Genomic DNA, 12,422 nt, shown 5'->3' with positions numbered 1-12,422 from the left:
AGGGCTTTGCTTTCAAGCCAGGACTGAGGAAAAGTGCCTAGTGCCCGGTCAGCGCAGAAGCCCTACCGGTGCGGGGTAGGGCTCAGGCTGACCCCAGCAAGGGCCCCTCAGTGCCTGTCACCCCAGGCCCCTGCTTGCCCCAGCAGCCTCCAGGCACCCCCCTCCTGGTGCCTCCCAGCCACAGGCCTGGGGCTGCTGCAACTGTGGAGGGCGGTGTGGAAGGGCACACAGACGTGTCTAGTGCTCAGGTCACAGCCTCCAGACTGTGTGGTCGAGAGCAGAGGCGGGGGCTCTGTCACTGATGTGGCCCCGGCACCAGGCAGGGTGCGGCGCACACAGGACGGGAGTTCGTTTGCAGGCTCGTCTGTGAGCAAACTCAGAACAGGGTGTAGAGGAGAGCTGTGTGGTCTATGGAAGTGTGGGGTCTACACTGCAAGTCTACACCAAAAGGCCCAGCTCTGAGGCCCTGCTCCCGCCAGGAGGACAGCCTTGTAACCAGAGCAGTCCACGAGCCGGATTCCTCGTGTGTGAAACAGAAGGCAGGGCAGCCAGTCCACGGGGCAGTCTAAGGGTTCGAGGAGGCGCCGAGGCCGTGCTGTGGCCACTGCACTGCGCTCCCCACGGAAGCCTCCCGGCAACTCCAGCGGTTTGGGGGGAGATGAGAGGCGCATTCCACACGAAGGTAGGGCCCGGCGCAGGGCCAAGAGCGTTCCTGGAATGGACCCCGCATGGTGATGAAGGATCCTGCCCCGGAAGGAACTTGGAAAGGCAGGCATATACTTGCTGGAGGAACAAGTATAACTGCAACACCAGGCGCCTGCGGGGCTCATGGGTTAAGCGTCCAACTTCAGCTCAGGTCACGATCTGACCGCTTGTGACTTCGAGCCCCACGCTGGGCTCTGTGCTGACAGCTCGGAGCCTGGAGCCTGCTTCGGATTCTGTGTCTCCCTCTCTCTGCCCTTGCCCCCACCTCACACTCTGTTTCTCTCAAAAATAAAAAAAAACTCCACAACACCATTGGACATGAGACGTCTCTGCTTCACAACCTTGCCAACAACGGCCCAGGAACACAGAGCTCAGCCTGCTTCCGAGAGTGGCTGCCTGGGCATCAGGAGACATGAAGTATGGGCCGTCTCGTCTTCAAGGGGCCTCCTCATAGCTCAGCTCCTAACAGCCGTCAGGTGACGCCTGCTTCCGGGTCCGACTTCCCGAGCAGCCCAAGGCCGCAGATGGCAGCACACAAAACTTTCTTACAATGCTGTCGTGTACCGGGAAGGAGGTCATAAAAAAAAACGCCCTCCCTCTTCACTCCTGTACTTGTTAACAAGCCATAAAGTCTCGGTCACTCGTGACGGCAGCTTTCCCAGGGAACAAGACTTGGTCACACAGCTGCCACACCGCTCATTGCTTCTGTGGCTCTTCCTCTCCTCCCATCGATTCTGCCTGCAATGCGCTCTGAATGGCCCCCCTGCTCCACCCCTACCCCTGAACTGCCTCGCTTGCCCTTGGAGACCGGGCTCGCCATCGCGGGCTGCAGAGGCCTCTGGCTTGCCCCTTCTGAGCCCACCTCGCTCCAGGGTCCCCCCCATCTCTCCATCACTGAGCCCACCCCCCCGCTATCTGGTTGTGGCTCCTTCCTCGCCAGGCATATCAGTTCTCTGGGGTGGGGAGCTGCGTACGGCTGGTTCTCCACGGATCTGGCCCGCTGCCTCATACACAGGAGAACGCACCCACCTTCCTTGGTAGATGAGATTAAAAATGATGACTAGAGGGAACCTATCTTAATCCGGTTTTCACAAACCCGGGTTCTACAACGCTCTCACACATACTCATTTATCCCAGATGTGAGAAGAGCTGTTGACCCTCATTTCACAGACATAATGGGGTCTATGATACAACTAACTTGGCCTCCACTTACAGGGCAATTCCAAACCTCTCTTCAAGCTTCTGACCAAGGACCCGTCAGCAAGTACTTGGGAATCCACTTGGGATAGTAATACGGGGTCAGGTGCTCGACGTGATGCCTATCACTCCCAGACTTCAGCACGGGCCCGTCTGGAGGGCACCCTCCCTGCCTCACTGGGTGGTCAGTGTTGTCCACAGCTGTCACCTCCTTCAGGAAGCCTTCCTGGCTAAGGTGCTCTCTTCTAAGGTACCCCGATAGTGCCCAGTGAGTGGTAAACCTCCAAGCCCAGGGTGATTTTCCTTAGACCCAGAGCTGAGAGCAGAGGCTGGACCTAGCACAGTGCCCAGGGCACAAGGGCCGAATGGTGTGCTCTACTGTTCCGCGTGCCTGGCCACCCCCACACCGCACCGACCATCCCATCCCACCATCATTTCCCACGGAGACGGGACCACGGAAACCTTTCTCCAGCAGCAACCCTTGTCTCCACCCCCCACAGAGGGGAAGCACCGCCCCACCAGACTCACCTTTCCTTACTGGAAAAGTCGACTCCCAGCAAGATACTCTCCTCCGTGTCCTGGCGCCCGCTGCTGTCCACCACCACCATGTACCGGACCCGCTCCGCCCAGGCGCTCTCCAAGCGCACGGCCTAGACAGGCAAACACGTTCTTACTCGCCTGCCTTTCCAGATGGTGGCCCCTTCCGTCACCAAATCAACATCAAGGACTTTTGTTTTCTACCTTTCCCCCTGTGAGTTCCGGAATTAAGATGAGATTCTTAATTCTCATGTCTTGTTCATATCCGTGCATGAGGGACAGTGCTTGGCTCTGCGGAGATCCCCCAGAGTTGGTCAAATGGGTGAACAGATAAAATCCAGAGACTGAAAATCTCAACCCAGCACAGAATGACCCAGACACCGAATACATCCTTTCTCTGGACGCTGTGGGTGATGATGAGCAAACCCGGCTTTGGCTTTTGTGAAGTATGGTGGGGGTGGGGAGAGAATTTGCTGCAACACAGAAATCTCCCACCTCCCACTGCTCCTAATTCCCTACCAAATCGCACAATTAAAAATTAACACTTGGTACTTTCGTCTCTTCTTACCAGCTTGATCCGATCTTCACAACGAAGGAGGTTGATCATTATTTGAAGATGTTGGGGCAAGTCACCTGTTGGACCAATAAAGAGTTAGCAGGTCGCCCACCCACCTAGGCAGAAACCTGCAAGAAGCTGATGATGTTACGGGAGAAGACTGAGGAGTCAAAATCTCTCCTCCCACACCACACGAGAACTGTCCCAGAGACCAAGAGGCTCGATTTCTCTTCCTCCTCACCTGAATGCTGCCCGGGAGGATGGGGCCATCTGGCTGACTGCCATGTTTTTAGAAGTTGCTTTTATCTTCTGAAATGCTTACAATATGGGCTTTTCAAATACAAGATGTAGAGTATACAGACAAGCCCCGAGGAGCAATGTTATCAAGTTCAGGGGCACCTGGGTGGCTCAGTCGGTTAAGTGTCTGACTTTGGCTCAGGTCATGATTTCATGGTTTGTGGGTTCGGGGCCCGCATCGAGCTCAGCACTGACAGTGCAGAGTCTGCTTGGGATTCTTTCTCTCTCTTTCTTTCTCTCTCTCTGCCCCTCCCCTACTCTTGAAAGAAAGAAAGATGTTACCAAGTTCAAACAAATGTTACTTTGCAGAAACTACAGACAGGGCTGGGGCAGGGGGTTTGCTAAGAGTTGGTGTGAAAGAGAAGGGTCTGGAGGTCATTTTTCCTGTTTACACTCTCCTGCATCCTCCACAAGACACAGAGTACTTCTACAACCTGGAGGGGAAGTACGTCAAGTGACCACAGAGAGCAGGTACTTGTTGGGTGTCCAGAAAGGCATTCTGAATTGACAGCGAGCGCTGTCATTTTCTCTTCTCTTACTATAAGTTCTGTTGTCTTGACAGCTATTCCCCACCCTCGTTCCCTGGCGCCCACAATGGCAGCCCCCCGACCTGAGATGCTCAAGGAGGAGCACAAAGTGGCTGTCCTTGGGGCGCCCCAGAGCTTGGCCCCAGTGACGATCAACATCCACAGCAAGACCTCCGCGCCCAACCACGACACCAGGTCCCTGTGTCAGTCACCTACTCTGGGAAGTCTGGGGACCGGAGGACAGCAGGTGATGTGAGCAGTGCCCAGGCCTACGCCTCCACTGCCAAGTGCCTGCACATCTGGGCCCTGGTCTCGGGCCTCCTTCTGATCATTACGCTCATCATTATTTCTGCCCACTGGCTCACTGATGATTACCCAAGCAACTCCAGAGATCATAAAAGGTTATGGAGGCTACTGGTGGCTGCCCATGGCCTGAGGCTGTCACCCATTTTCACAACAGTTTATACACACATCTCTCACTCTACAACTGAATTCAATAAAGCCGTACTACTTTATAAAGGCAGTCATCCAGAGCTTCTAGCTTCTCTGGGCAGCCCTAGGTCCAGGAGGTGCCTCTGGGCTGGAGTGGAGGGACCAAAGCTCCTCAGAGACGGTGAGTCTGCACAGACGGAGGATCAATGCAGCTGCAAAGAAGCTGTGTGTTCCAGGCACGGGGCCCCTAACTGAGGTTCCTAATCAGGAAGCAGCAAGTGGGGCTCTGACATAGCCTTCTTCCTGGCTTGTACATTTCTGTTACCATTTCTTTCGGAAGGAAAGGTTCATCTGCAAAGATGCTGGACGAGTGAGGTAGATCTGTATTAATTCTGATTTGTGCAACATCCTGAAGAAACAGTTATCTTTAAAAAGAAATGAACCTACAGGTCACAGCCAGAATCCGAGAAGGATGCATACACTGGGTTCGTTTCTCCTGCAGAACCATCTTTTACATTTTAGGGCAGGTGATGTGCGACTTGTATGTCCTGCCCCAGAGAGGACTCCGGTCGTCAGAAGCGTGCCCACCTTGTCTGCTCTCCCCCTTACAGGACTGCACCCCACACCGGCACTGCTTTCCATAAGGGATGACTGGCAGGTGACAGGTCACATGAAAGGAGGAGAAGGAGCTCCCCGTCCCCATCCCCCTCCCTCTACAACAGCACCCTCGCCTGGTGTGGCCCCAACGCCCCAAAACCACCCGTTGGTTCTGGGCTCGCCTGCACAACCCCACCCCCCACCCCGAGTCATGGAGGCACACAGAGGAACGCAAAAACAAGCCCCTTTGTCTGACGCGTGCCTAAATGAAAGGGACATTTTCACACAGACAGGCTCCTTTCAGTGGGAGCGGCCTGTGGAACTGCTGACCGACAGAACTGCCAGCCGCAGGCCGCCTTCCACACACTGTCTCTGTATGTTGGAAGTGTTCACTCAGCACTTGCGAAAAGATCGGAGAACATAAGCCTCAAGTACAGGCCTCGAGCAAGAGTCTCACACTGAGGACCGGCTAAACAACCCGGACGACCTTTGCACGGGCAGAATTAAGCATGACATGTGCTCTGCTCTGCGTGATTATGGATGGGACTGTGGCTCATCCACGGCACTACACGGTAATTCTAGAAAAACAGGAATTGACGTCCAGTCCAGCCTGTGCCTGCCCTAGGTTCACTTACTGAGACAGTCGCAGTCCCTCTCTCTGCCTTCCTGAGCTCATTGAGCTCATCGGTCATTCCAGACGTCAGGGGCAGAAGAGCCACAAAGCCTGTGGCCTTCTTTCTACTCTCCTGGACCCTCCAGAGATGCATGAACCAGCCTGACTTGGCACTGTTACGTGGCTTTGCACTTCCTTCACCGAGCTCACGCAGAGTGTGAAAACACTGAATCAGAGGGTGGGGACGTTTTATGGAAGGGTGAACTCCCGCTCTGTGTTAAGACACGAACAACGGTTACGTTCCTGACAGGGCAAGACTATGAACAGGTTCAAGAAAGAAGGTTCTGTTTGTAGTGTTACTGTCCTCGCTACCACTGTTGTGACAATCACAGCTACCAGACACAGGGCGCCCATACATCTTACATTCCATCCTGTCTGAGTTACCAGTACTTGGGGCCCGTTGTAAAGATCAGGCAACTGAGGCTCAGAAGTCAACCGTGACTGCTCAGTAAGTTGTACAACTGGGATCAGAAGCCATGACTGTCTGGCTCCAAGACACGCATTCTTGCCCCCAAACACACTGCCTCCTTGTGCAGGATGACTATCTTCTGAGATTAAATCAGAGCCAAATCTTGAGTCCACGTATTCATACGAGGAAAATACTGACTGAGCCTTGCTTGCTGTTTGCTGTTAAGACATGAAATTCGAACACAGGCACTCGGATCCAAAATGAGGCTGGAGGACTCAAGGTCGGAGACAGAGCGATCACAGTGTCAAGAAAACGGGCCGCAGCTGCTGTCCCCTGCTGGTGTTCCGAGAGTCCCAGGCCTCCGCAGGTAGCACGGAGGTGTGCGCCGCCTGTCCAGAAGCGCCCGCAGAGGCGCCGGACCTGTTACAAAGATCTGCTTGTACCCAATGGTTTCTGACTCCTCTTTTCAAACTGCCTTCGGTTTCAGAGTTAAGTCACCTATGAAACCCGGTCCTATGGCTACATAAGCATTTCTTTTTCATGTGCTCTTGCACCTAAATGGATGCTGGGTTTGAGCCCCACTTTATCACTTCCTGTCTACGTCCAAAAACCAAAGCCACTGTTCAGTAATAGTCTTCTCCTGCCTCCCCCCGCCCCCAACAATGTTTGACAAAGACTCGCCGAGAAGTCCTCCAAATGAAAGCTGTCCAAACTTGGGGACAGGAGCAGTGTCCTTCAAGGAGGCACACAGCATCCCAAGGCGGTTATCTCCAAGGGGACAACATCTGGCTGCCACAGGCTCTGGTGCCCTTGTTAAAGAAAATCCTATGGCAACTTGAAATCTGTAGTTAACTGATAAACCGGGAGTGGGGAATCTGCACCCGGACGGAACGCTGCGGACTGCCTTACTGCTTCCGTGGACACGCATGGTCGAAGGGTCACTGGCTCCCAGGCCCACCTGGAGGACCCGCCTGGCCTGCCTGCTCAGGAAAAGGGCTTCTCCCTCGCACCAGGCCGCGTTCTGCTGTTTCTCTGGCCTTGAAAGCCAGCCAACTGCTCACCACCAGTCATGGAGGGTTCCTCCACTGCACGGAAAGTAAGTTCCAATGTGAGAACCTCAATTTACCTGCATGCTTGTGGGGATGCTGAAGACTTCGCTGGCTTTGAGGGCTGTTTCCCTGTTGTAAGAAGAGGGCCGCTCCTTTCACCATGAAAAAGCTCTCACTTAAGCTGGGAAGAATAAAACCAGAGCACAGTCAGGCTGGGATTCAGAGAGGAAAATGGGCAAAGACATGCAGCAGAGGAAACGCTGTAGCATGGACGGACGGTGCATAAGATGCAATGGGGACGCCACAGCTTGTCTGACCATGTCACACGGCACTCTCCCCAACCTCTGCCACAGGCCTGCTGCTGAGACTCTGTGTGAAGAGATCACGCTTCTGCTGCAAGGTTCTCCGGGCTCTTGCAAGGCCGAGAGCTCCCTTCCTGTGGGGTACTGCGAACGATCTCCCCATAGCACCAAGTCTTCTAAAAATAGAGACCAGCTCTCTGACGGAGGTGGGGGCGATGAGTCCCTCTGTGAATTTTTCACCATGTTCTGTGCAATCTTTGTTTCTAACTCCCTGACTTAAGACAGCTTGACTGGTCTTGGTGCCTTCCCTTCATGGAATATAAAGAAGAGGAAATTATACTTTGACCGCTGGTTTGCAAGTGGGTGGCTTAATGACCTGTGATTTAACTTAGTCAAGGGGACTGTGTCCCTACTGCTATAGAAAACTTCCAGTTGACACAAAGAATCTCTCAGCAGAAAGGATCTTTGGTCTTTGTTATTTAACCAGCAATAACGTTTACATTCAACACACAACTCAAAAAGTTACAATTTAAATTTTAAAAATTTCATCTTTGTGATTTGGCAGCTATCAGAAAAAAATCTTTAGACTGTTGGCGACTCTCAGAAAAAAATCTTTAGACTGTATGAACTACTAGTTACTACCAATTATTCAAAAATATCATTAATGCTGAAAATTATCCATAAAATACACCAAAATTATTAACAGTGGTTTTCCTGGGGCGGGGGGTGGGGGGGAGTGTGTGTGTGGAGGGTGGATCACCTAGGATTATCTTCTTTTTAGTTTTTAGTATCTTCTGAATTTTTTGTACTGAGCAAATATTAACTTTTTTAAGTGATTCTTTTTTATTTGATTTTCAGAGTAATAGAAGATCTATACCACACCCATTATAATAAAAAAGCATTTTATCTCTATTAGTTTTGTGAAAGATCACGGTTCACAGTTTAGGGAACTGCAAAAAATCATTAATTCTCTCTTAAGCAACCAATTAACATATAAATGATTTAAAAGGAAAGTCTCTAAGAAAAAGTAGCACTGTGTGTGTGTGTGTGTGTGTGTGTGTGTGTGTTAACAGAAAGCAAATTGATTACTGGTCGAAATACGGGGACGTTTTCTGTAAACAGAAAAAAAAACAAGGGGCGCCTGGGTGGCTTANCATCACCTTCACCCCAGACGTCTCCCAAGAGTAGTTAAATGCTCTAAAGGCTGGAATAAAAAGCTCAGCTAGGTCTAATATACCAGGTGCTACAAAAACTCACCACATGGAACTCAGCGGCTCCTGGAACCAGAAAGCCCTTGATCTTCCATAATACGAAGTCCACAATGAAATCTGTGACTCTTGCTGGTTGAATTCTCACGCTAAAAACAGCGACTGATCAAACACCAAGCGATAAGGCTGTGTGCGCCCTCGGAGTCACTGACACCTGGCTTTGGAGATTTCATAATCCCGCTCCTTTACACCCGCATAACTTCTCTCCGCTTACAAGCCACTCTTTCTGCTCTATCAGCTGTATGTCTGTGCTGCCAGTGTCAAGGGTTGGGGAGCCTGGGACTATAAATACTGAAAGAAGGGGGCGCCTGGCTGACTCTGTCAGTAGAGCACGTGACTCTTGATCTTGGGTTGTAAATTCAAACCCCAGGTTGGGCAAAGAGATTATTCAAAAATAAAATCTTAAAAAAACAAACAAACAAACAAAAAAACTGAATGAAATAAGGAGCATCCTTTCCTTAGTTCAGTTTCACCGACGGAGACAACAAGCTCTTCAGTGCCCGTCTGGCCAATTTAAAACCCAAGCTCTTATTTTAGCAGGTTGTGGAAGGGCCCAACACTCCCCTACCCCTAAAACTTGTCACTCTCTCCTTCTTGAAAATGTTCCAACTTTATTTTCAGAACTATTCTGTTTCGATGCAGATCACTTACTACTTATCCTCATCAAAATTTTAGAGGGCTGATTTAAAAAAAAAAAAATAAAAAAAAAAAATAAAGGGCTGCCCACGAAACTTACAAACCCACCATCGGTTCACAGAAGGAGCCAGGCAAAATCTTCACAAAGCAAAGCAACATCAACCACTTTTTGTTCATCAGTTAAAAAAAAAAGGGGGGGGAGGGGGGAAGAAAAAATATCCATACTGACCAGAAGCCTGAACACTGGAAAGAGCCAGCCATTAATAGTGATCTTTGCCTTGGAAATCATGGGCAAAAATTCCCCTTGGCTTCCCTTACATTTCCTTTGGGGAAAAAAAAGGGGGGGAACAATGCAAAAGAACAGGCTGGTTTTACCCTGTGATCGTCACTGCTTACAAGGCCGGTGGTCCCTCAGTGTTCCTGTGACAGAAAGAATCAGCCTCCCATCTATATATGAAGTCAGGGGCCTGTGCGATGGGGGCCCTCGGAACACCGCCTCTGTCCTCGGGCAATCAGGTGCTGGCGTCTACTGTAAAGAGCAAGACTGAAAGCTGCGGGAAGCCCACAAAGCACATTCTCTCTCCGGGGCCTGTGAGCCGGCTGCCCTGCATCTGGGGGACAGTAAGCAGACACGGCATGAGGGTGACCGCATGCAATGACTTTGGGGCCAAGAGGCTGTAGAGCGTGGGCAGCCACAGGATTTATGAAACAAAATGCAGATCTTTCTTGTGACTCTGTTTCCTGTCTTTTGCTCTGAGCTCACTGCAGGCCCTGAGCCTCATGCGCCCTCTGGGTGGCTGATGGGAACATGATTTCCCGCTGCCAGGGCTCCGTGGGGTCTGTGCCAGGCTTCTGTGCCAGGCTTCTAATACCGAGAAGCGATTCGTGAGCCTAATGGAACAGCACTGGGGATGTCCATTAAGAAATTCATCGTGGAGGGGGACCTGGGTGGCTCTTGGTTTTAGGTATTTCATGGTTCGTGAGTTAGAGCCCCACATCCAGCTGTGCGCTGACAGTGCAGAGACTGCTTGGGATTCTGTCTCTCTCTCTCTCTCTCTCTGCCCCTCCCTTGCTTGCTCTCTCTTTCTCAAAAATAAATAAAAAATTAACTTAAAAAAAAAAAAAGAAATTCACTTTAGAGGGGCGCCTGGGTGGCTCAGTCGGTTGAGCATCCGACTTCAGCTCAGGTCATGATCTCACGGTTTGTGAGTTTGAGCCCCAGATCTGGCTCGCTGCTGTCAGGGCAGGGCCCGCTTCGAATCCTCTGTCCCCCCTCCCTTTGCCCCTCCCCCACCCCCCTCTCAAAAAAAAAAGTGAAAATAATTCCTTTTGGGGATGGCACACCCACTTTAGTGGGTTCTTGGGGTGAGGAAGTACAGGCCCACAAAACACCATTGCGGCCACAGAAAAACCAGCCCTCTCCCCCAAAATGCTGGTGTCCTAGAAAGTATACCTGAAGTTCCAGAGAGGCCAGACTGTGACAAACAAAACTGAGTGTTCGCCATCACTTTAAGACAGATCTTGATGGGAGAGTAAAAACCAGTTCAGCCTCCGCCCTCCCTACCCGGCCCCCCACAATGCTTTTATCTCCACAGTACAAATAAATATGTTCTCAAACACTGGTAACTAACTGCCTGTTTGAGGAGACAACGCAGGATTCGTTTCCGACAAGGCACTAAGGACAGACAAAAGCTTCAAACAGTGCTTCTTGGAAAACCCCAGCCCTCAGAGCACAAACAGCCCCGAAACTGATCCGTGGCAGGAAAAGAGAGAGCAGGCGGTGGTACGTACTGATTTGGGCTGGAGACCTCGGAAGAGCGGAAGGTGGGAGCCGGCCGAAGGGAGACGCAGAAGTCAGTGAAATAAAAAAGGTTCATGACAGCCCGGTTCACATCTCCGACTGCCCCCAGGCCCTGCCTCGTGCTCCCTCGGGAAGGAAGGGGCCGGGAGTCCTCCTCCCGATGATGTTCCCGCCCAGGGGGCAGATGGCTCTTGTGGGACTCTGGTCTTCCCCTGATATTTGGGTTTAAAAAGGCCCTTGTCCCTGTGTATCCTGATGAAAGAGGGCCATTCAGAGGGCGCAAAACAGCTGAGGTTCCTGTAATCACTTTCCTCCCACGGCTTTCTGGGGGCCTTAGGAACAAGCCGCGGGGTGTGTGTTCCGAATTGTAAGGGAAAACAGCTGGCCGCCAAGTAACAAATCCGGGGCAGTGAGGACCCTGCTCTGCTTGACATGGACAGGCTGAGGGACTCCTGTTGCTGTCACATCACCACCCAGTCACCCAACGGTGGCAGCGGCCACAGTCAGTCCATGTGGTCACAGCATCTTACATTCTGAAAATTCTTCAGTCATGCTAACTTCTGCCTGAAGGGACAAACGGGGGGCTGTGAGTGGGTGAGGGGAGCATCCAGGTAGAGGGACCCCCGTTTGTACGCACAGGCGGAGCTCAGAGAACCGCAGACACGCTGCCCAGGGCAGGGCTGCAGGGGTAAAGCAGGCGCAGGTCCCCGAGGGCCTAGCACGGACCCTGAAACCCGAAACCCGCCTGCAGGAGCTGGCTGCCCAGTGTGTTTAGCACTTCTTTGGGCCGGTGAAATAAATTAAGGACATGAGTAGCCACAGTGCAGGACAGAATGGGATAAGTGCCCAAAGAAAGGGGCCTTGCTGGTGTTCAGAGGGGAGCACCTACCTGGCACTTTGGAACACTCCTTGGGGAGGCCCTGTCTGGAAGCTTCCCCTGGTTCCCAGAGGATGAATTAATCCTCACAAGAGAGATGAGTGGGACCCATAACACAGATATGCTGCAGGGGGGCCAACTACAGCCTGCCTGGGGACACGGCCTCTTTATGAGTTGGGACTAGACCCTATGTGGTCCCCTGCCAGTCCCGAGTGAGAATCAGAGCCGGTACCCTGACGTCACCCATCTCTGCCTGCCCTGGCGGCTTCGGTCCCAGTAAAGCACACGTCACTTGAGAAGCCAGGATCCCGTCCGTAGCCCTTCTCCCCAGCAGGTGGAAGGTCCGTGCAAAGGACACAGAGGGCAGGCTAATTCAGGGAAACAGGACTCCCTGAGGAGAAGACTTGGGGCCAGAGCTCTCCTAGTGGCCCTGGGGGCAAGCAGAAGGCCGAGGGGGGCCACCACAGTCCCCTGCCTGCTGCCACCACCCCGATGTGGGGCAGGGCACAGTGCCTGGTCCTTGCAGACTGGATGGGAACCGGGGCAAGGAGTTCTGTGG

At 52.3% G+C, this 12,422-nt stretch overlaps 1 protein-coding gene across 3 annotated transcripts in view; it reads right to left on the bottom strand.

Annotated features, from left to right (window-relative positions):
- SSH1 (slingshot protein phosphatase 1) overlaps window positions 1-12,422 on the bottom strand; it is a 55,601-nt gene that overhangs the window by 22,731 nt on the left and 20,448 nt on the right. Inside the window, exons 2-5 of one of the 3 annotated variants that reach the window (XM_077765964.1) lie at window positions 7,057-7,160; window positions 3,008-3,072; window positions 2,644-2,730; window positions 2,431-2,552 (exon numbers count right to left, since the gene is read on the bottom strand). In XM_077765964.1, coding sequence (XP_077622090.1) covers window positions 2,431-2,552; window positions 2,644-2,730; window positions 3,008-3,072; window positions 7,057-7,160 — 378 coding nt within the window. The remainder of the gene's footprint in view (window positions 1-2,430; window positions 2,553-2,643; window positions 2,731-3,007; window positions 3,073-7,056; window positions 7,161-12,422) is intronic. The other 2 variants (XM_077765967.1, XM_077765966.1) reach the window with 2 other exon arrangements.

This window comes from Crocuta crocuta, unplaced genomic scaffold, assembly GCF_008692635.1.
Source record: "Crocuta crocuta isolate KB4526 unplaced genomic scaffold, BGI_CrCroc_1.0 scaffold339, whole genome shotgun sequence".
Taxonomy (NCBI): Eukaryota; Metazoa; Chordata; class Mammalia; order Carnivora; family Hyaenidae; genus Crocuta; species Crocuta crocuta.
This window is presented reverse-complemented; position numbering and strand designations above follow the sequence as displayed.